Source organism: Pygocentrus nattereri, chromosome 1 (assembly GCF_015220715.1).
Source record: "Pygocentrus nattereri isolate fPygNat1 chromosome 1, fPygNat1.pri, whole genome shotgun sequence".
Classification (NCBI taxonomy): Eukaryota; Metazoa; Chordata; class Actinopteri; order Characiformes; family Serrasalmidae; genus Pygocentrus; species Pygocentrus nattereri.
Genome location: NC_051211.1, coordinates 12,617,701 through 12,642,413, shown reverse-complemented (window position 1 = coordinate 12,642,413; position 24,713 = coordinate 12,617,701). Strand labels below are relative to the sequence as shown.

The window sequence follows — 24,713 nt, the reverse complement described above, 5'->3', positions numbered from 1 at the left end:
TTGATTTTAAATTCTCCTCATTTAATGTATGCATCTTGACTCTTGGTGTGGGTAATATGGCAAAAATATCATATAACAGTACTTTTAACAGTAAAACATTTTCACATTCCACAATATGCATCACAATATTTCTTTTTTCTGAGATTTAATAAGTCAGAAGAGACAAAATAAAATATGTAGTGTTCCATATAAAAATACTATAATAAACTAAAAACTACAATGATTTTTATTCAATATTTCACTGCACTAAACTGAAATAAGGCCAATTTATGCTAATTTTGTAATGAAACGTAGTGAGTGTTCTTTACATACTGGCGATATCCACAATATGCTCAGAAAAGCTTACTGGGACACACACACACACACACACACACACACACACACACATATATGTATGTGTGTGTGTATTTTTGTTTCTTTTTTCTAAAATAGACTTCTTTTACTACATGGGATTTAAAAAAAATTTATGTTTTGTGCCAAAATCTTCGCTCCTTAAGGTCACCTTAACTAAAACGATGTCTCAGCCTTCAGGTGTTTTTCAACCATGTGTACGACACACACAAATTAGGCTGAATTTCAGCAGAAGACAGAAGCTGGCACTATAGGAGCTCCTTACACAAAAGACAGCTGACTTGGCACAAAGTGGCCAATCTAATGTGCATGATTCGTAAGAGGAGGACAATGAACTCATTGACGGCTACCCGCCCAAGGTCACTCAATACAATTTCTCCCCACTGTATGACCCACTTACGCAGATATTACGGTAATCAAGCATGCGGTCCTGAAGGGTGCCTCCTCATAATGAGCAACATGATGCAAAACCAACGCATTCAAAAACATCTCCAAAGCAGATCGGAATGAAGGAAGGAAGTAACTGTGTTTCGTCAAGAGCCTTTCTAACCAGAAAGTGAAGTGTCTGCACTATTGGCTTAAGCAGAAGTCCATGCACACGCATGGTTGCCTCAGAGGGCATGTGACATTTCTTTATTGCCATGTCATCACTCTGAATGACGCTGGTTTCGAAACACAAAAAGCATGAATCTGCACTTCTCAGAGCTCTTGCAAACGGTACCTGTTGCAGCGGCTCATCAATGATGTTGGATCCTGTCAGACGCCGGTCAATCTTTATTGGCTTTATCTCCTGCTTCAGCTCATCCAAAGTCTGAGGAAACAATTGAAACACTGCTTTAGATCTGGACAGCCGGATTACAGCAAGATTTTGTGTTTTGCCTGCTTCCCTTTCAAGTGTTTTTCAGGAAGAGTTTGGTGAAGAATTTAATTTATACAGAACCCCAAATGCAGCTGATCTTCCAAGACTTGTTGGCTTCTTTAGTTTTGCACTGTAGCTATGAGGTGAATGTAGCTAACAAGTAATGTTATTCCCAGTTAATGTAGTGGAGATTAATACTTCACCAGTTAGCACTGAGCAAATGGCATGCATTAATCTCATTTAGATTAGCTTTATATCTATATAATTAACAAATACACTGAAAAGCACAAGCTCTAGTGTGGCTGCTATTGCTGTTTTAGCTACTTTGTCTGTTTTAAGAGATAACCATTTAACTAAATGGCCAGTTACAAAACATGCACAGCTCAAAAACTACTCAATCCTCAAACTACTAGGCAGTGAAAATGCTTTAAACATGATAATATTCTCACTCAGTGGTGTGTGTAAAATGCTTAGTCTGTATGGTTAACTGTACAAAGCAGTAATGACAACTGTTCCAACAACCCTGCATGATCATAAAGATAATGTTTTTCTAAGCCTAAGAGCAATGCTTTCCCTGACACTGGGCCCCTTATTCAGCCTTATAGCGCACAACAATGTGCTTGCAGTTCTGACGTAAGTAGCTTTTAGTATTTCATTACTTTTTATGTTGCACAGTGGTGAATGATTATTTTGTATTTTTTGGCTAACTGCTTAAAGGAGGGTTTAGTTAAATTTCTCTATACACAGCATAAAAAGGTCAATCTACTCAGAAGCAAACTACTTTACTGACAATAGATCATTTCTCATATTGTCATTGTGATATCCAAAAGTTTTATTGAGCATCAAATTTTAGGTCCATATTCTGCAGCCCTGAATAACAGTATGTCATACAGCAGTGGTCAACAACCCTCCTCATAGAGATCTACACACCTCACTTAGCTAATCAAGGACTTCTGAAGGCAATAATTAAATGGATCAGGTGAGGTCAATTATGTTTGGAACTAAAGTCTGCAGGAAGGTAGATCTCCAGGACCAGCTGGTGACCACTGCTGTACAAAGAGCACATCTATACAAAGTAACAAAGTGATGATGTAGGAAAGCAGTTTGCATAATGCCGATTGTTGCGATACAAGCCGTGCAGCTCCCACTCAAAACTAAATAAGCAAAGTTTGGATCCCAAAATTGTCTTTACTGATTAATATTTGGGGAAAACTGTGTGCATTTGATTATTTACTGAACTTTTTTTTTTAAAAGGAGAACACTAGGAATGCAACTAGCTATAGAAACATTACGTTCTCATTAGGTTTGCTAATAAGATGAATCACCATGTCAACATGAGAGCCAGACATGAAGCATTAACCCTTTAAACAGCCAGGCCTCAAAGTTTTATTACACACTTCTATAACATAAGAATAGCTCAGCCAGTTTGCATTATATTTCCTGTAGTTACTGAATAATAAGCCTTAGTATGTAATAAGCCTGGGATTTTTAGGGGTTCAGGGTGTAACAATTTCAATTCATGAAATACTGAATTTGAAACAGTGCACTGGAATTTAAAACTGTATTGCCGATTCGTCCTTCTGTATCTTCAGAGCCTCTCGTTTATCTTCTTTTGTGAAAACCACCGTCAACCAAAACTAGGTAGTTGGGTACAGCCCATCAAAGAAAAGTGTGCAGGGAGGGGGCAGGGCTTATGTTATATACACAGCCATCCTTAAACAACTGGGTTTTTAATAAATCATTAGGACATTTTATGGGTTCTAATTTTTGGGGGTTATTTCGTTAGCATTAAAAAGGGTAGCATGAAAAAGTTCTATTTAAAAAGTACTTGAATCAGTATAGATTACTCTGTGATGAAACACAAACACCCAAATACTGATTTCAGTATTCAAGTACTGGCACCTCCAACAGATTTCAGAGTACTTTAGCACCCACGCACACCCCCCACTGAGACACCACAATTTTGTATTAAATGATATTTAGGATTGTATGTACCGTTACACCCCAATGAAGCACATCTTCAACATTATGTGTTCAATATGTATAGTTGCATAAAATAACACACATCACAGCAAAAATGTCCTCTATTGTGAATGCAACTGTTGTACCTTTGCTATGCCAGTTGGTGTGGGAGGCAGATAGGAGTGTTCGCACTTCTCTAGGTGTTTCTCTGAGTTTGTCTTTCCAAATAAAAGGGTGACGGCAAAGCCCCTAAATAGAAACATGAAACGTTTATTATCAAAAGCACACACAATAACCCCTGCAGGAGAAAGATAAGCTTATTCATATTCATGGAGGGCATCGGTGCATGAAGACGCGCGGCAGACCAGAAGGAGCCCCGCTGAGGAAAGAGCTCCTGCTGAGGCCTTCATCTGTAACTGTGTATGATCAACTTACCCGCCAACAAAACAGAAGATATAAAATGCCAGATAAAAGATGGCAAAGGGTCCAAACGTGATGAGGAAGAGCACGACTCCTAGACCGCCCCATCCCCAAACGGACAGACTGGCCTGGAAAACACATGCACAAAAGAGGTCGAGAAGATTAATAACTTTATAACTACATTGCACTACTGATACTACAAAGGGCTGCAATATGCATGTGATTCTTAATAAATCAGAGAAAAATGTTCATTAACTGCTGACCATCCCGAAACAGCCTCATATGTTCCAGATGAGTTTCTATGGCTGTTCTGGTTAATCGAGGTATTCCAGTGACCCAGATCATCCCATGATGACTCATTTTGAAAAAAATACAGGCCAACATTTATGTCACATCAAAGCGTTTTTAATATAATGCACATAAGGGTGGGCGATATGGCAAAAACACCATATAAAGATACCTGAAGACATTTTCATGATACACAATATGCATCACCATATTTAGTTCACCTTACATTTGATGTTGCAATAGACACAAAGCACCTGTACAATTACATTTAAAAATACTGCCAAATACAATGAGGACCAAGTAGGCTCTTAGTATAGAAACAAGTCTGTGTTTTTTGAAGAAATATCTTGTACCCACCTCAACCCACCTGTACTACCCGCATACTACTACTACATGCATACACAATTTTATTACACACACATGCGTATGTACACATCCATATACGTTAAATACACACACACACACACACACACACACACACACACACACACACACACACATACATACATACATACATATATATATATATATATATATATATATATATATATATATATATATATATATATATATATATATATATATATATATATATATATGTATAAACAGTGGCGTGTTGGGGCTATTCTGAATGGTCAGGCCTGGGCTGCTGGGTTTGAATGAAGTACAGATCTCCTAATTCAAATGGCCTGATCAAGGGTTATAAAAGGCCTGAAGCCCAGAAGCAGAGGGAGAAAAGTCTACGTTCAGCCACCAGGTTTCCTGTTTTTGTCAGGGCAGGAAAGCCAGCACTCCGGTTTGCAGTGTCACCGCGTCCTCCTGACCCAGAGCTTAAAAGACACATACACACCCCTGTTGTTAAACACACTGTGTGAACTAGGCCGGCTGTTTTCTTTCCTCAGCTGTTAGCCTGTCGTGTGTATAAGTGCTTTTAAAAGAGCCCATATGCTATATTTTTATTGTACAACAATTGTAAATGGAAACTAGGCTGATGTCACGAAGCCTAACACTTTTACAGCCAGTTTAAATCAGGGATGGACAACTTCTCTTTATCTCCTAGATTTAAACAGAGTATAAAAGTGTTGGCTTTGTGGCTTCATGACATCAAAAATGATTCAAAGTGAGCTGTTTTTTGCAGCCTAGTTTCCATATACAATCATATGTAAAGGTCTGAACACCCCAGGTTAGAATGCATGTTCTGTTGATTTGAAGTGAAAACATCCCCTACAAGGAACAAGCCACTCTTCACAGTTTTCTTTAAATGAGCACATACATCAAAATACAGTGGCATGCAAAAATGTAGGCATGCAAACATTTAGGCACTCTGGTCAAAAACATTTTGTTAATTTTTTGTTTGTTAATAAAGTTAAAACACTCTCAGAAAAAAGGCAAAAAGGCACGATATGTCACTGGGGCAGGACCCCTTGTGTCATTCCGGTGGTACATCTCAGTACCTTTAGTCAGGGAACATAACTGTACCATAATAGACTGAAATATTTTCTAGGTTGTACTGACTCCAAACAGCCCGTCTCACCCGCAGGCTTTTTATTTTATTGGTCAGTATTAAAACATTTGGTTATGAAAAGGTACAAATATGTATTTTGCACCTGAAAAAAATTATTTAAGCTACACTGCATCTTTGAGGGAACATTTACATTGTTTGTACCTTGATGAACAAAAGTGTAGATAAAAATAAGCCTCTGTTTCTGCACATTTTAATGCATAACTACTGTTTATTTGCTGAATTAAAAAAATATATATTAAAAAAGCACATTAAAAAAAAAAGGTCTGTACAAAAGTAGTCACAATCTACATTTTACCCCCCCCACCCCCCCCCCCCCTTTAAACCAATTAAACAAATAAATAAAAATTATGCACCAGAATTTGCAGAAAAATTCACTGTGCTCTCTGTAGAGGAGGTCAAGTCATTTTCACAAATCAGCAAAGCGTGTAATTTGACTGGGGTGATCAAACTTTTGTCTTCTTTAAACAATGTATTTTAAAAATACAAAACATAAGATTTTGGTCTGATATCATGGTATGAAGTTTTCATATCATCTCAACCTTAATCACTTCCATCTATCTGCTCATTATGAAAACAAAACTGTACCAAAACCAGCCCAGGCCACTTCAGTTCCCATGAAGATTTGGAAACATCTGCTGTCAGCAAGCGAGGTACACGGATTCTAAGTACTGAACCTACCAGAAAGGAATAGGGGTTGTGTGCTGACAGGCATTTGAGCAAGAAAGAGAGAAAGGATTTCAATGAACCTGCGGCAGAGATAAAGTCATAGTTCTAGGAACGGCTGAGGTAACCTTGGGACAAGCAAGCTCAAATCAGACGACGGCACAGACAACTTTTTAATAAATCATCTCTACAAGATGTCAAGAGAGTAGATGTATCCTAGATAACACCACACTGTGTGCTGACGTGGAGATGGTTCACGGTTCTGAAGTCTGGAACTCCAGGAAGACTTTTCACTACAGTTACAGCATGTTTTTTTTTTTACTACTGACCAAAAACCGGCTGGGCAGAAGAATGACTCAGGTGTTCAAGCTAACACCAGGACGTGTCAAAACATTCTAGAGGAATTTGTCTTACACAAAAGCCACAATGTATGCTTATTATTAGAGGAGAAGGCAAACGCATTACGAGCACTACGTGGGTGAGGTTGTCAGAGGACCAGCCCCGAGCACTCAAACAAGCCAGAAAAGTCAGTATGCTACGCAAAGGTTAGATAAGACAACAGCTCTGGGTCACTGGTCAGGTCTCACTGCCAGGAGCTTTACAGAACAGGTCACATGTAAACGACATCGGTATTTCATTTGAAGCCTCCCTTTCGAAGAGCAAGCAAGAGAGCACAGTGGAGTGGACACTAGATGTTTGGGAACAGTAAAGATGAACGTGGAGATGGGACTGACTGAAGATAGCATAGATTAGTCAACCCCTGGGAAAAAAGAGGAAGAAAACGAGTAGTGATTATGCAGGAGGAGAGTACAGACAGCATTTTTTTTTCTTCGAAACACAAAATTCAAAATACTTTATTAGTGTGGAAACCCCTGTCAACCTGGTTGCCTTAAAATTTTAGGTTGAACTTCTTCTTGAACTTGAATCATAAGTTGACAGGACATTCATCTGTTTCACATTCCGTTATTAATTTTTTACTTATTATATATTTTTTTATGGATTTCTACCCGATTTTCTCAACAATTTAATCATGTCCAGTTCCACCCACTAGCTAGGACTCCCCCAATCACACAATGCTACCAGCGCTAGGAGGGTGAAGACTAGCACAGGCTTCCTCTGAGATCTGTGAAGCACCACCGCATCTTTTCAAAACTGCCGCTCACACGACGTCATTGGACAGCCGAACGCGCTCGGAGGAAAAAACGCCAACCGTCAATTCTGTTACATCAGCTAACAGACGCCTGCGCTCAATTGCATCGCGTTGAGTGATGGGGGAGAAGGGGGCCATCCTACCCACCCAGAGAGAGCGAGGCCAATCGTGCTCTCTTGGCCTCACAGCCACGGACGGCTGTAGCATCACCAGGGATCGAACTCGTGATCTCCTGATGACAGGGCCAACGCTTAGATGGAAGCACCACTGGGGAGCCCCATTTAGTTGTTATTATTTAATTCATTTTTCATTCAATTCACTCAAGTTTAATGAACTAAATTTTTTAATACAATCAGATTACTTACTAAAACATTTATTCTCTCTCTTTACAAAAATAAATAAATAAAAAATAAAAAACTGTATGTGTGTCCTGGGCAAAACATGCAAACTGACCAATCACAGACGACTATTTTAGCCATGTGGGGGTAGGCAATTCAAAACAAAAGAAAACAGAACAAAAGGAAATATTGCAGAAAGCATCTCTCATTTACTTCTAAAGTGTTTCCAAAAAAATTCCAACTCTTGGCTTATTAACGACAGGATAGGATAAACTTTGCGAACAATTTTCCATACAGCAACTATATCTTGCTGCAAAGGGCTTGTTTTGTCATGATGCACAGAAATAGCAACTGTTTGCTATTAAATGTTAGCAACAAGCTACTATTCTTGCTAATAAAAGTTGTTCCTATGGGACTAATAAAAGCCAGTGCACAGAAGCACAGATAGACAAGTAAAAGGCATGATTCAACATCTGTGGTAACTAACAAAATACTTTTTATGAGTGTTCCTTCAACTATGGTAAATGATGAATGGTCAACGAGTATACCATTTTTGGGCTTCAGAGCTTCAGCAGTGATCAACAGCAAATATTCCAAGCCTCGCCCTGGGATAGGGGGTTGGGAAGGTTAGTTGTTAAGAAAGTTGTTCAAAACATCCACGTCCAAAGCCTGTCCTGAAAACACATCCACTATAAAATCTGAATCTCCCGGCTAGCTGCTCTCCTTGCAGAGCACTGCGGTGCTCACGCTGTGACTTTGCTGTTTCTACCAGGTCCACAAGCCTCTCTTAGTACTCGGCTAGAGGGCAACTGGTTGACCAACGCAATGCATGAAGGGTACACACTGCAGCCCTAGTAAGGCAGAATGGCTGGGGACTGTTGTGAGTAAGCGACAGAGGTAGTTCCTGTTAAGTGCTAAAGAGGTGGTGGTGTGTTTGGAGCTGTTTTCACCATATTAAAAAAAAGCTGCAATATGGAACCCCAAACATTACAGTATTTTGCAATTTGCCTTAATTGATAGCCTATATTAACAACAACAACAACGACAATGATGACAACAACGACATCAACAACCAAAATTAAAAACTGAATATCTACCAAATGCACAAATATCCAAATAGTCAAATATTCCGGTCAAGCCCTTATAGCCAACTGCATTTGCGAATAACAATTTTTATTACCATCTGATATCCAGGACTGTACAATACCAACTGAACTTGTGAGATCAGATGTTGGAGAAAGAAAAGAATGAGTTGGGTTGGAAAAGTTAAAGTGGTACTGCGCCATCTCCAAGCTGAAAGAAAAGCAATCCAAGGACATCTAGTCAGGTTCCTGGAGTAAAGCTTCCTTGCAGACAGAGCTGTTTTTGACTTTTACTTTTAACGATTTCAAGATGTGGCCCACTCAGAAGAAGCGGCATGACTTCTTTATCTTGGAGCTTCAAACTGGGTTTGAAAAGAGTGACTCACCCTGCAAAACGAAGAAGTTTGATAAAGCTTTTTATCAGCTAAATTCCCATGCTGCAGCACACTCTGCTCCATTCATCTTCTCTTCACACAACTGCCCTGTCACAGGCTTCTTGCAGAAATGTTTCATGGGAGTTTGATCTCTTCCTAGACTCCCTGGGTGGGAGTCAGGAGTCAGACAGCATGGTTTATTACGTCGAAACAGAAGAATCATTTTCAACGACGACAGTCTGCAGTAAAAATAAGCCTTTGCCACTAAAACCACTCTTTGTATGTTAACAGGCAACAATCTACAAGTGTACGAACTAGGGATGTGTCGATATTAATACTGGTATCTGGTATCAGTTCGATACTGTGCTCATTTACTTAAAGTCATAAAAATTCCCCACTACCAACACTGTTTTGCTAGCCTACGTGTGTCCAATCCCTAACAGGAATGGAGACACGTAGGCTAGCAAAACGGAAGCAAAAAAATTTGCTCCCAAACTCTGTATAAGCCGAATTCACTCTGTTTAGAATAAACATCCATCCATCCATTTTCTAAGCTGCTTCTCCCTCAGGGTCGTGGGGGGTACTGGAGCCTATCCCAGCGGTCATCGGGCGGAAGGCAGGATACACCCTGGACAGGTCACCAGTCAATCGCAGGGCAGACAGACAGACAGTCACTCACACCCAGGGGCAATTTAGCATTTCCAGTTGGCCTGACTGCATGTCTTTGGACGGTGAGGAAACCGGAGAACCCGGAGGAAACCCGCGCAGACACAGGAGAACATGCAAACTGCACACAGAGAGGAACCTGGTCACCTGGCCGGGGAATCAAACCAAGGCCCTTCCTCGCTGTGAGGCGACAGCGCTACCCACCGCACCACCGTGCCATTTATTAATAAACATTAATACTGTAATGTTTTGGGGAAAACTGGCTGTATTGTCCTACCGGGTACATCACTGTCTAGTTTTATCTTCAGTGCACGGTGTAGCATAAGCCAGCAGCACTACTATAGCTCAACTTCTCAACATGATTTTAAAACACGCAGCGTGTTATTTTGAATGAAACACTTATTTGAAACTATCCCTAGACAATTGTCTGTAAGGGCTGCATTTCGCATAGCATGTCAATTAAACTGAGTGTTTTCGTACAGTGTGCACACAACCCATTGGCTTTGTCTGTACGTGATGGCCTATTTAAAGAACAATGCGAGTTAACAACGAATACTGCGCATGCCTGACTTTAAAAGGACATTCAAGCACAGCTCAATCAGAAAAACAAAAGACTCCAACAACAGGTAAAACTAGACAAGTAAGCAATTCGGATTAGTTAGCCTCGGATGTGATTCCTGCTGTCGCTGCGCTACAGAGACTGTTTTTGAAAGAGAGATGAGGAGCATCAAAACTATAAAATGTGCTTTAATTACAGGTGTACAGAAGTGCTTTTCTGACTAAGCCCACTCTTCTCCACTCCAACAATACTCGATCCAAGGTAACTAATGTAGCATAGCCAGCTAATTCATTTAATTTAAAATAAGCAAGATTTTAACTATTTAATTCTTAAGTTACACTTCACTCATTTACACCAACACCTGCTTAATTCTAAGTAGGTTAACTTGGTATATTATTGGACACATTATCAGCGAATACTAAAAATATGTACTCATGCATCAATGCATCCCTACTAGGAACAAATTGGTTTAATCTCATAAGGGTTTACACATTATAGGCATAGTACAAACTATCACAATATAATTTTAAAATAATGCTCTAAACAAGATGAGTGGAGAAACACATAAGGAAGGCCTGCATTGCATCAAGGCAAACTTAACTAGATAAAGCACAAAGCCTTGGCCTAAGACAACCTGACAAATTTATCCCACAAGAGGCTGAACAGTTCAGTGTAAAGAGTGAGGACACATTGTCTAATTAAACCAGACTTTAAAGACAAAAGCCCAAGTCTAATGAAGATCTGGCTGTCTAGATGCCTTGAGGCTCTGGTTGTCTTAAGTTCTTCCGCATGGTCAGAGAAACATTTATCGTAAGTCTTCTTATCATAATGCAAATGACTGCAAAGCACCCGCAGCTGCATTACAGGGTCAGAGCCAGTGAAAACAAGATAACGCAGAACACAAACTCACTACAAACCAGAGTCTGGCATCAAATAGACACGGAGGACATGTGACCACAGTCTTAAACGGTACTGCTGGTCAAAAACACATGGCTTTCAGCTGTCTGACCTTTGTAGATACTCTCATATTCCTTGAGGCTCATGCATTTGTGGTTTAGTTCTTTGTTTTTATTTAGAATTTACAACCATTTGTCACTGTGTTTCCACACTGAAATTAGACCTCTGCATTTAACCCATCCGTGCAGTGAAACGCCCACATACATGCACACTAGTGAACACACACACTAGAGGGCAGTGAGCACACTATGCAGTGGGCAGCCCTATCCACGGCGCCTGGGGAGCAGTTGGGGGTTAGGTGCCTTGCTCAAGGGCACTTCAGTCATGGACTGTCAGGCAAGGGGATCGAACCGGCAACCTTCCGGGCACAGGGCTGGTTCCCTACCCTCCAGCCCATGACTGCCCCCTATCCTTTAGTTTAAGTAATATTTTTCCTTTATGTTGTTTATTTTTTATACAGTGCACTCACAGATGATCTGTGGGCAAAAAAAAAAAACAAAAAAAAAACAGGTAGGTAAACACTAAACTTCAGTGTGCACCCAATCACATAAGTGCCAAATGATATAAAAATGCATAATGCAAGGGTGGGTCTTCCGGTGGTGGTGGGAGTGCACTGAGGTGTGTGTACTGTCCCAGAGTCTTTTTAGGATATTGTTCACACAGAAGGTAAAAGTGGCCTCAATCTGATTTTCTCAACAAATCAGATTTTTTTTCGTTTGGCTGCTCACAACATTTAAAGGTGACCTGCACATGAAGAAGAACAATGCTTTATGTGATACGGTCTTCCAGAGGTACACAAACAGAATGGAGTCAATAGTAACAGCCACTTCCAGGCCAAGACAGCTGGGCTCATCACCCAGAACGCTTTCGCGCTCGCTGTAAACCGGGCAAGTTATTCGGCCACTTCTTTGGTTTTAACTTTTAACTTTAACTTTTAACTTTTCTTTGACACTGCAGCCTCGTTCTCCTATGTCAACATTCAGCCGAACATGGAGCGGTTTGGATAAGTGCCTTCTAATTTTGTTTGAGGAGAAACATCACCCCAAATGTTTGAGGTCTCAGCATGTGATAATGAATGTGGAGCTGGATTAACGTAAAAAGCCACATGAATTCTGATCTGGCCATCCAGTCTCGCAGTTGCATACTGAATACATATCGGATTTAAGTAACACACATGAAAGGCTTTGTTCACACAGCAGCGAAAAGTGGCTCAAATCCGATCTTTGTCTTCATATGTGACACGGATGGGTCATCTTCGTGTCAGTGTCAACAGCCAAAAAAAAAAAAAACCCACCATCTGATATTTTCAGTTCCAATTTGGGACGCTTTCATATGTGGTATTGAAATCCAATACGTATCCGATCTGCGGCAACGCGACTCGGTCTGAACAGCCAGATCCACGTCTAAGTGTATCTGTTGTACTATAAACAAATTATATATACACATTCCATTTAGATTCTCTGCACACCTTTAAGTCCAAAATGCACTTACTCATGATTTACTAGGGATTCACTGACATGGAATTTGTAATGATGTTCACATTTATAAAGTGTAAGAAGTGGGACTACAATGACCTGAATTATCATTAAGAGAAATATAACATTTATTTGTATAAGTTTAGGGCACAGGTATTCAAGTACTTGGTTAAATAATTAGAGAAGCCAGTATTAGTAAGTAAACTGAAATCACTATTTGACACTGATTATGTTTAATTGTGAGAAGACAGACAAAATACACAGACTCCACAGTTTTGCTCATATTTTTGAGTAAGTGTGTTAAACTTTTGCTAATCCGAGTGCCTGAACAAGAGCTTGCTGCCAAGGACAGGGGGAATTCTACTGTTTTTTCAACTTTCTGCATAATTAAATTGTAAAGATGTAAACAATGTCATTCAGAGTGGATTAATGTTAAATGCTTTGTTCTACAGAAACTTACTGGGTCAGAAATAGTCACAGCAGATAAGAAACAGATGTTTGAAGCAGCCTCGAAAAGGTATCTCCCCGAAAGTTATTACATGAACTGATGTTTATGCTGGCAGATGACGAATACAATGTTAACACACTGACAAGATTTTGGTCTAAAGCATACATCCATATATGTATGTGTGTGTGTGTGTGTGTGTGTGTGTGTGTGTGTGTGTGTGTGTGATATATATATATATATATATATATATACACACATACACACATACATACACACACACACACACACGTTTTTATTATTATTATTGTTTTTTTTTAATATATAGATCAAGGTCACCCTTATTAGTCCCACAACAGGGAAATTTCCCCTCTGCATTTAACCCATCCGTGAAGTGGAACACCACATACACACTAGTAAAGACACACACTAGGGGGCAGTGAGCACACTTGTCCGGAGCAGTGGGCAGCCCTATCCGCAGTGCCCAGGGAGCAGTTGGGGGTTAGGTGTCTTGCTCAATGACACTTCAGTCATGGACTGTTGGCTCTAGGGATCGAACTGTCGACGTTCCAGTCACAGGGCCGGTTCCCTAACCTCCAGCCCACGACTGCCCCGTCCAGACATTTTAGCAAAATAGGAGTTTATAATATAATATAATATAATATAATATAATATAGCCTATAATATGAAATGTCACGCTGCGTTTTCAGGAATGACAAGTACTGTGGTGATATGTCGTGTATGCTTCATGTGAAAAATTAAAAGAACTAACTAAAGGATGCACTAATTAGCAGCTTTGACATGGTTTCTTTGAGGGGGAAACACGTGACGTATAGCATAAGCCTATTTACCATAAATGTATAAATACCGTAGAAATACCATAAATCTCTTTGGCCCTTTTCCTATTTGATGAATGGAACAGAGGTGGAGGAGGTCAAGGCTGATGGAGAAGAATTAAACAGAGCAGCAGTCTTGAATGAAAAAAAAGATATGTCAATGTTGATTTTTTTTTATGAAATCCCAGTAAGTACCTGAGTAAAACAGTTATATTATACCATATAGCCTCAAAACTGCATAATAGAAAACTGCAACTATCATTTCTGATATATTTTAGTAAGAATATATAGTGTAAAGTTATAAAATGTACTTTTAAAAACTATGCATGTTCTTTATTTTGTCTTTTTGGCCCTCAGCACACCACAAATGTTGTGGTTTACTGAGAAACGCTACAAGTGTTATAACAACAGCATAATAACAGCACATTGTTATTGCAGATTATGCTGACTCAGCTTTCTGATAGTCTAACCTATATTTCAGTGTATCTACTCTGTCTATGACCTCAATATCAGTTGGTAAAATGCAGACTAAGCTAAGACATAGCGCTGTAACGACACCTCAACAACAGGGTCTGTCTTTCCTTCAGTTTTACAGCCTGGCTATGAGATACGGGGAGGAAAAAAAAAAAATCAGCCCGTCCGCTCAGCAGTTTCATAGTGCATTCCTGATTAACTGCACAATGTGACCACTGATGACACAATGTGCGCAGATCATGCTTAAGAGACACCTCGTAAGCTGATTACTGCAGTTGCTTCCTCTCTGGGCATGCTGGATTGAGTCCTAACCTGCTCTCTGTGCACACATCCCCATGTCACTCGCATCTTACAGCCTTGCGGGTGAAGTAGAACCACTTGCCAGGATCAGTCTATGGACAGTAAAGCGCCAAAACACTCTTAGTTATTGATCTGGAATGCAAACGCAGATTAAATAAAGCGTCACAGAACTGCAGCTATGTCTGAGCTACATTCAGGTCACAAAACATACTCCAGAATTTTGAGTAAAGGCAGAAACTTGCACCATTTTAAACAAGCCATTGCCGATTATTCAGTTTTTGGCATCAGTAATGGAAAACCTATCACCATCAGGCCTACTCACTCTGACTAAACTGGCTTCTACAGGAAGGCTGCTCTGGAACTGACCTCTGGGTACAAAGTGACCTGTATAATCCACATTTCATCTATGCCTTCTGATTAGAAGTGCAAAGGAGAAGTTCTGGTAAGAGAGACTGCTAATAAAATTAGAGATGCACAATGATATCATAAACATTTACATATCAGGAGACATTTTCTTTATATTTACATATATCAGCATGTTTCGATTTAACTGAGTCAAACCGATATCTGATGATGTACTTACTGCACTCTTAAGAAGCAGAAAGTTTGTATGATGCAAGACTGTATTTTATTCATTTTACTGCAAAAATAAACTTTATATTTCTCTGTAAGGCTAATCCAGGTGCATTTAATCCTAGTTTCCATATTAAAAATGTTTATATATTGGCATTGGAAGATGTATATAAAAAAATATTAGATATTAGCAATATTGACCCACAATTTGTATCAGTACATCCCTAAACAAAATCTGCCTGGTGAAAAAGCCAATTCTCTTGAATGGTAAAGGGCACCGCTATTTGAAAAAGCAATGTGCAATTATCATCATTTTGCTCTGCGTCCTTTACGCTGTGTCAAAATTTCATGAAGGATCAACAGAAATGGTCCCAAATGACTTGTAAAAAATTTTGTTCCATTAACTTAAATTCAAAGGCAAGTCATTTTTCCTTTCCTGTAAAGTGACTATTTTGGAGATGCAAGGTTTTGTAGTGACGATGACAACATGGCAGGTAAAACTGGTCTGAATCTCATTTTCTCACCAAATCCGATTTCTTTTTTGTTTGGCTGTTATAGAGTATCTTATAAATGTGATCTGTATCCGGAATCAGTCTGAACAGATCAGCTCCCAAACTGACCCACATGGGCAAAAGAACAATGCGTCACGTTGCTTCACGCAGTTCATCCAGAGGTAAACAATCATGACCATGAACGAACGCGAGTCGCTTCCAGAGCAAGTTTCATCTTTGCCAGCATCACAGGAGCAATCATGAAGTTCCCATGCCTGACAGCTGGGCTCATTCCCAGAACGAGTGCTCAGATTCTTTAACCTTTGCTTTCCAGACTCTTAACTGTTCTCTGAAATCTCTTTGAACATGGAACGGTTGCCATAAGTCTCTTCTAATTTTTTAGTACAGAGACATCAGCCCAAACGTTCATGCACTCTCAGCAGTGCAAAATCCAGACAAATGTTGAGTTGCTGCAAATCGGACGCAGATCGGATTTCAGCACCACGTTTGAAAGCATCTAAAATTGGAACTGAAAATGTCAGATTCAGTGTGTTTTCGCTGTTCCACATAACACATCTGTGCCACATCTGAAGAAAAAGATCAGATTTGGGCCACTTTTACCTGCTGTGTAAACAAAGCCTACATTCCCTCTAAAATCACCTTGTATAATGGCCTGAGTTTTGCCCCACCACGGCGAAGAAAACAGTGAGGTGACTTTCTGTCTTGACTGTGGCCTAAAGGTTTACATTTTTCCTGTACTTAACTTTCCTCTCTGAGCTCCACTTATGTTGTTTGTGGGGTTTTACACACCAGAAACAGTTATAATTGCAGTCTGTTTTGGACTTTAAACCTCTGTCCTGATTGGCTGCCTCATTCAAAAAGCCACCTGGTCAGAAACACTCTTTATAACCAGAGTATGAACTGGCAGAGCTAAACTGCTAAACTGAATAGGGAGCAAAACGTGACATCATGGAAATAATTCATTTCACAAAGTGCTGTTTTTGCAGCTCAGTTTCCACATATGGGCTGCATAGACCAGGGAGTGAAGGGTAGGTGTTTTAAAACTGCAGCAATTATTATAAACTACATGAAACTCTTTTCTTTAAAATGAAATCAAACATTCTGTTCCAAAAACAGTCATAACTTATTACACGTGACCATTTTCCAATCTCTCTTTATCCCTCAGAAACAAACAGGCTTGTTTGGTTACTGGGCCTTTAACACATACATGTAAATGAGCTCTGTTCTGATTGGCTGCTCTACAGTGTACCTCATTCATAGTATTTTATGCTGAAACACTGTAACGCCAGCATAAATTGGTGGAGCTAAACTGCTATACTGAACAGGTGAGTATATAAATGTGACTTTACAGTGAATTCAAAACAGGTTGTTTTCACAGCTTAGTTTTCTCATATAGAGCGAAAGCTGTATGTAAACTCTTAATAAAAAAAGAAAGAGAGAAAGATTCAGGTTTCCATTAAACTAACAAACAGGTATGGACCACGGACTAGCCAAGGCGTTAAAACTGTGGTCAGTACTGTGAAAGTGTTTAATTTTAATATACTGCTTTTGTCACTGCCATCAGTTTCTCAGACTTTTGTACCAGGGTGGCCAGTATGGACGAAAAAGTGTCACAATATTTTAAGACATGCTCTCAAAACACTACTTGCATCATTGTATCTAGGTTTTCTGAGGTTTTGACAAGTTAGAACCACGTTTAAAAAAAAAAATCTATGAATTTTGTGATTTTCATTCAACTACTTTACATGCTGTACTCAAATAAATCCAACTAACAGACCTAATTATGTTCTTCATAATAAAAGATGAAGTTGTATCATTTCTTAAAGTGTTAAGTATTGACTGCATCTACAATGTGTTTAGAAAAGTATGCCGTGACATAATGTGACATCATTTATCACAATAACGATAAATATCACCATATTGCCCAGCCCTATTTTGCACAGTACTGTCTGACTGGTGTAGTAAATAAACTATTTTAATAGGAGGTCACTTTGAGCTGAACAGAGTCACTGTGCCCAACCGTAAGGGCCATCTTGACCCGAGAGCATTACCACCTAATCCATGAATCATAATACGCCACTCGACAAGCCATGACAGATGCTTGTCTGAAGCACTTTGCGAAAGCAATGAGCAAATCTCTGCTAAAACATAGACGCACTACTCTTTAGAAACCGATAAACCTATTATTTCATCTTAAATGCTCAACAACCAGTGCATGAACCATAACAATCCAGCAATCGTTCGTAAATACGCAACAACAATAGCACTCAATGCCACTAATCAGTGGGTTCAGAATATGATACGCTGCATAATGGCTAAGTATCAGTATGTAAATGCACTTGTCTCTTTACACACCTGATGAGCAACTGCTCCCACGCTAACATTAAGCTTCGATTAAGAGCGGATAATGGGATTAAGATGAGCATGCACACTTTTGGCACCTGTAATGAGTGCTCATAGGTGCTCTATAAATGTAGAGCTTCCTTAATTAGATCACACAGCTCATTGAGAGGGTCTCTGTGCATGTAGGTGAGCTAGGGTTAGTGCACACAACAGAGAAGCGAAAGGTTTTTGGGACTGTGTCTGACTGTAAGAGGTGACTCATCAGTTTCATGGAGAAACTGCAGGTTGTGAGAAGTTTCTCTTGTTTTCAAGTGTTGCTTCATATTCAGAGAATACAAGTCCAAAACAACAGGATCTGCAAGCTGCAAAAATAGTGACTACAGTATTCCACAACAACAGTTACCCTGACCGTTACTGTAAAAAACACACATTCCCCAAACTTCTCTCAATCTGCATCCAGGTCTTCATTAAGGTCACACAGACTGAATTTGACTTAGAGCACAGTATGATTTACTATGAGCATTAAAAAAAAACAAAAAAAAAAAACAAAAAAAAAAACACACACACTATCTTGGATCAGGTTCTTCTGTATTTATGATGGGTAGTGTCACATATACCGATTTAGATCGCACTTCTCCTTCTGAGTGCGGCTTATAAAGACAGACCCTGCTGTCTAAAGTTTTGTTTATTTTTATAGCTCACAGTAAAACATGCTTTGTCCTAAACCAAATCAGCTAGTCCATGCAATCTTGATAAAGACCTAGATGTGGTTCAAATGGGTGGAGAGAAGTTTTAGGGATGTATTTTTACAATAACAATCTGGGCTATTCGGGTGACTACTGAGCGCTGGTGTTCATTAGCAACAGTTTGGCTCGCTGCCCCAGTTTTAAAGAAGCAAACACGGCCTGGACAATCGTCTATATCGGGAGCAAGGGGGAAAATGTGTAAATCTAATTTCTCACGAAAGTATTCCTTTGAATTGTGATCAACCGGTAGGGCCCAGAAAGTCTATGCATGGTCATAACCTAAGCAAAAACTGCTTATTTTTATAGCCCACTAAGACATGCTTTGTCCTAAACCACATCAACAAGTCTGTGTGATCTTGCTGAAGACCTAGATGTGGTTTGAGTGGCTTGAGAGAAGTTTTAGGGGTGTATTTTCACAGAAACTATTTGGGTGACTATTGAGTTCTAGTGTTTATTAGTATGGATGGGCTCACTGACCCAGTTCTAAACTAAAGAAGCGAACATGTCTTGGCTGACCGACTACATCTGGGGTAAAGGGTAAAGTGTGTAAATCTGATTTCTCACTAAACCAATTCTTTAAATGGTGGTCAACTGATATGGCCTAGAAAGTCCATGCATGGTCATATAGGTCAAACCCAAGCAAAGCTAAACCCATATGCAGATTGACCAAACTGTCATCATGCTCTAGTCACCCTAGTCACCCGTGTGGAAATTCTTCCAGCCTAGTAGAGCAGCACTAGCTAAAGAGGATTTCACTGTCATGTACAGTGAGGCTGTCAGTCTCATAGTTTGCACAGTGATGTTATCACAACCAAGCTGTCAGATAGACTGCTCGTCTTAATCTCCTTCATTCGTCATTATTCGTCACTATTTAACCGACTATTTGACCGTTTCAGATGGTACATAGTTTGTTAGCCAGCCAAACACAGTTTGGAGAACAAACACACATGAAAACAACGCGTTTCACCCTATTTCGGCGAGGAGCCACGTCGCAGAGCGTCCACAACTCCTATTCTGGCGTTCTCCACACCTCAAAAAGCCAAACTGCGAGGAATAACGCTAACTGCTGTCATTCCACCTTAGACAGACCTGAGCAACGAAGCCCAAGTCAGCTTCTTATTCGAATTATTCCGCTCCACCTTAAATGGTGCAGAGTTGACATTTTACCGGACCATTTAAGGTGGAACGGGAAATTGGAATAACAAGCTGGCGAATAGGAAGCCAACTTCAGCCTCGTCATTCTCCACACCTCAAAGAGCCAGACCGTGAGAAGCAGCCGCAGTCATTCCACCTTAAACAGACCCCTGGAAGCCTGAGCACCGATTTCTATAACACGTAACCAAGCCCGGCTAGCCAGCTAGCTAATTTGAACAAGTTGTCGGCGTCAGTAACGAGCTAAGCCCGTGATATTAAGCCTCGTAATCCCACACCCATGAAGGCAGATGCTTCTCTTCGCCCCTCCTGGCCGCGCCGCGTCCCGTGTTTACCTGTCAGCTCGGAAGGGAGGCAGCTCGGAGGCTAACGGCGACTAGCCGACCTGGCTAGCCACTTTAGCTCTCATTCCACACAACGGAAAGCCAACTTCGGCTCGCCTGCGGCTCTGGCGTGCACTCACCTCCGCGAACATTGTTCCAAGCGTCGGGGAAGGGGTCGCGCAGGTTAGCCCCAACACATTGTGCGAGTTGTAGCGATGCGCTGCTCTTGTTTAAAAGCGGGCAGCTTTCCACACTCCGTACTCTCTCCGGAGAGTCGCCATATTGCGAGGTTTACGTCCGACGACGCCCCTCCCACCGCCTGCGGATGTTAAGCCGTGATTGGCCGCAGTGATGTGACGTTTGTAATTGTGGGCGTAGACTGGACGAACTCAAAACTGATCCAGTTCAAAACACGACAACTTAAGCAGACTGTAAAATACATTTAGCACCTGTCTGTATGGATTCATAATGGAAAACCATTCCCGCCACCTAAATTAATAATAATAATAATAATAATACTCCAGCACCTATTTTTTTCTTAAGCGAATTGCTCTGCCATCATTTCGAGATACTGAATCATTATTTTAGATACTATCTCATTAAAATAAGAGGATAAATCATTGTATTGAGATATTAAGTCATTATTTTGAGATACTATCTCATTAATTTGAGATGCTTGGTCATTCTTTTAGACACTATCTCATTAATTGGAGATGCTAGTTCATTCTTTTAGACACTATCTCATTAATTTGAGATTTTCAGTCATTATTTTGACATACTATCTCATTAATTTGAGATGATAGATCATTCTTTTAGACACTGTCTCATTAATTTGAGATTTCCAGTCATTATTTTGAGACACTATATCATTAATTTGAGATTTCCAGTCATTATTTTGAGACACTATCTCATTGATTGGAGATGCTACGTCATTCCTTTAGACACTATCTCATTAATTTGAGATTTTCAGTCATTATATTGACATACTATCTCATTAATTTGAGATGCTAGAACATTCTTTTAGACACTGTCTCATTAATTTGAGATGTTCAGTCATTATTTTGAGATACAAGCTCATTATTTTAAGATGGTTTCCCTGGTTTAAGAAATGATCTCTTTACTTTCTCATTCTTCCAAGATGCTTTCTCATTGTTTTGGAGAAATGTTCTTGTTATTCATGTTTATATACATACTTATATTTTGTTTTCATCTTAAAAGCTTAAAACATCTAAAAATAATGAGAAAGCATCTGAAAATAACAAAATGTTTCCAAAATAATGAGCATGTTTCTTAAAATAAAGAGAAAATACTGACCTAGTGTACGAAAATAGTGAGGTATTATTTCTAAATTATTTTTTTTTTGTTATTAAGCAAATTGCAACATAATGGTGCAGCAATTCACTTAATAAAAAAAAAATTAGAAACTGGATTTTTTTCATTTTAAATGGCAAAAATGGGCTTCTATAATTCACATAGGTGGTGAGAGTAGCCTAAACACATACTCCCTAAAATGAGTTATTTTAATGAAACAGCTAATGTAAAACAGAGGTAGGAGAATCTTTCCTTAAAACAAGTACCAAAGCAGCTCATCAATGTATACTATAATATATATACATATACTGCATGTATTTCCATACAGTGGTGGTGATGGGAACCAGATGGTGCAACATCTACAGTGCAATTACACTCATTTTATTTACTATCCAAAAATACCTAAATTTGTCTTCTGAGTTTTTATACCGCTGCTGTTGTAATGAAGCCTTGTATCTCCATTTTTGTTGTTTTTCAGTTTTTGTCATAATTTGAAAATGCATGTTGTCCTGTACCTTGTGTTTGAATTTCAGTATAAAAGGACCAAAAGAAAAAGCCCAAAATGACATGGAAAAAAAGTCTGGCTCCATTGACTTACATTAAAAGTAACGTATGTTTTTTCCTTCTCCTGTAATGTTATCACTTTGGAGATACAAGGTTTTGGTCCGACAGCAGCGATATGTGAAGTTTGTAACGGTAAAAGAGAGGTAAATCTGAAATAACTTGTCTGAGACAACATATTTGCATCCATTTTGTCTAATAGCCTTTTGTGAGGGAGCTTTTAGAGGCACAAACGCTTCAGATGTTTGGTTCCTATCACCACCACTGTGAACAATTCTGGCTTGGTTGCTTGGTAAATGAAACATTTCATTTCAAACAACTGTAAATAACTTTGTTTACATGCCAATGATTCATTTACATGGAAAGTAAAATAAAGTGGAATATTTAAGTACTGAGTTTCCTACAGAACTGCAGTGGGACATCCAGTATCTGTCAATATAAAACATGAAGTTTGTTAGACTCTCTTTTTCTCTTGTTAATGCACTTAGTTTGAAATAAAATGATATAAGTGAGGGTTGTGACCGGTCACAAAGCAGTACAGATGCTATCACCAACCTTTTGATCATTTGAAAAATCATATATGTACCTGAGTAAATATAACTAGGTGCTAGCGAGCTCTGCAAAGAAGTTAATATTTAATTTTCAGATTTGTTAGATTTCAAATCAGCAGGTGAGAGATGTATCTCACAGATCCTTCATCTTACTGAATTAAGGTGTGTGAATGCATGCCTTCCAAAAATCATTTTCATCCCGTGCATATTTGTGCTATTTTGAACAGGCAGTATTCAGAATACAGTAACATTGTACAGGTTTTGGAGAACATGTTTAGAATATTTATCCACTTAATAAAAAATACAACCATTAATAGAAACTCTATCAATGCTTGTTCTAAATCTGTGCTCTTAAAACTCCAGGTTAAACTCATGCATAGATGATCAGTTATTAATCTCAGTGTTACTGAGCTCTGCTAAAGCCTGAGTAGACTGATAAATCAATGTGATCATCAGTTATTAATCTGTGTTACTGAGCTCTGCTAAAGCCTGAGTAGACTGATAAATCAATGTGATCAGTTATTAATCTCAGTGTTACTGAGCTCTGCTAAAGCCTGAGTAGACTGATAAATCAATGTGATCAGTTATTAATCTCAGTGTTACTGAGCTCTGCTAAAGCCTGAGTAGACTGATAAATCAATGTGATCAGTTATTAATCTCAGTGTTACTGAGCTCTGCTAAAGCCTGTGTAGACTGATAAATCAATGTGATCATCAGTTATTAATCTCAGTGTTACTGAGCTCTGCTAAAGCCTGAGTAGACTGATAAATCAATGTGATCATCAGTTATTAATCTCAGTGTTACTGAACTCTGCTAAAGCCTGAGTAGACTGATAAATCAATGTGATCATCAGTTATTAATCTCAGTGTTACTGAGCTCTGCTAAAGCCTGAGTAGACTGATAAATCAATGTGATGATCGGTTATTAATCTCAACATTACTGAGCTCTGCTAAAGCCTGAGTAGACTGATAAATCAATGTGATGATCAGTTATTAATCTCAGTGTTACTGAGCTCTGCTAAAGCCTGAGTAGACTGATAAATCAATGTGATCATCAGTTATTAATCTCAGTGTTACTGAACTCTGCCATAGCCTGAGTAGACTATAAATCAAATTGATGATCAGTTATTAATCTCAATTTCTCCATACATGTGTATTCTAAATTTATTCTGCATGTATTTACTGTAAGAGAATGCATTACTAAATATATTTATAACACTGTTTTCAGTACTTTTCCCAGCTCTGGTTGCCAAGTGCAGCATCCTTTACACACCTGCTGCTCTCTACATCAGTATCGGCCTCTGCATGGATTTCTACACTATTTCTACTTCTTTGTTGTGAAAGATCCAGGAGCCAAACCACCACATCATGCTATAAGTTCTGATTGAAGAACCGAATGCATGTCTGAGAACAAAAAAAGGCCCTTAATTAACTGTCTCCCTTGTAACTCTCCATTTTTCGCTATACATGAAGTGAGAAGAGCGCAGACAGATACCTGTTTCAGGTTGAGCAAAGCCCCAGCCGGGTCACACTGCAGACACGGGTGTAGGTAAACATAATCCCAGGCTCCGTCTGAGGCTTTGTAGGAGGTCACTGTGACCAGGTTCCCCATTGTACACGAGCCAAGCTATCAGTCACACTGGCTGCTCATGTTTCGTCTGCCCTGAGCAAATTGTCTCATGTAAAGACATAAGCATAGTGCTTAATTAAGCTTTCAGAGAAGAAAGCATCATGTTGACATCTCAACACAGCAGAAAGACGCCTAGAGATTCCGGTTTGACCGGGACACAACCTTGCACATGACATTACCTATCACACGGTAAAGAGGACTTTGAACCCTTTGCTGGTTTACAGCCCCAGGCAGCAGGGACACCAGTACGTAAAGGCTCAAGCTAAATGCAGCTTCCCATAAGACATC

At 39.4% G+C, this 24,713-nt stretch overlaps 1 protein-coding gene across 2 annotated transcripts in view; it reads right to left on the bottom strand.

Moving 5' to 3' along the window:
* The window catches only part of snx13 (sorting nexin 13), a 50,495-nt gene extending 29,832 nt beyond the window's left edge, over positions 1 to 20,663 (bottom strand). For both annotated transcript variants that reach the window (XM_017720959.2, XM_017720960.2), the window contains exons 1-4: positions 20,514 to 20,663; positions 3,608 to 3,720; positions 3,319 to 3,421; positions 1,073 to 1,162 (exon numbers count right to left, since the gene is read on the bottom strand). In XM_017720959.2, coding sequence (XP_017576448.1) covers positions 1,073 to 1,162; positions 3,319 to 3,421; positions 3,608 to 3,720; positions 20,514 to 20,525 — 318 coding nt within the window. In that variant the 5' untranslated portion in view covers positions 20,526 to 20,663. The remainder of the gene's footprint in view (positions 1 to 1,072; positions 1,163 to 3,318; positions 3,422 to 3,607; positions 3,721 to 20,513) is intronic.
* Between the last annotated feature and the right edge of the window lie 4,050 nt (positions 20,664 to 24,713).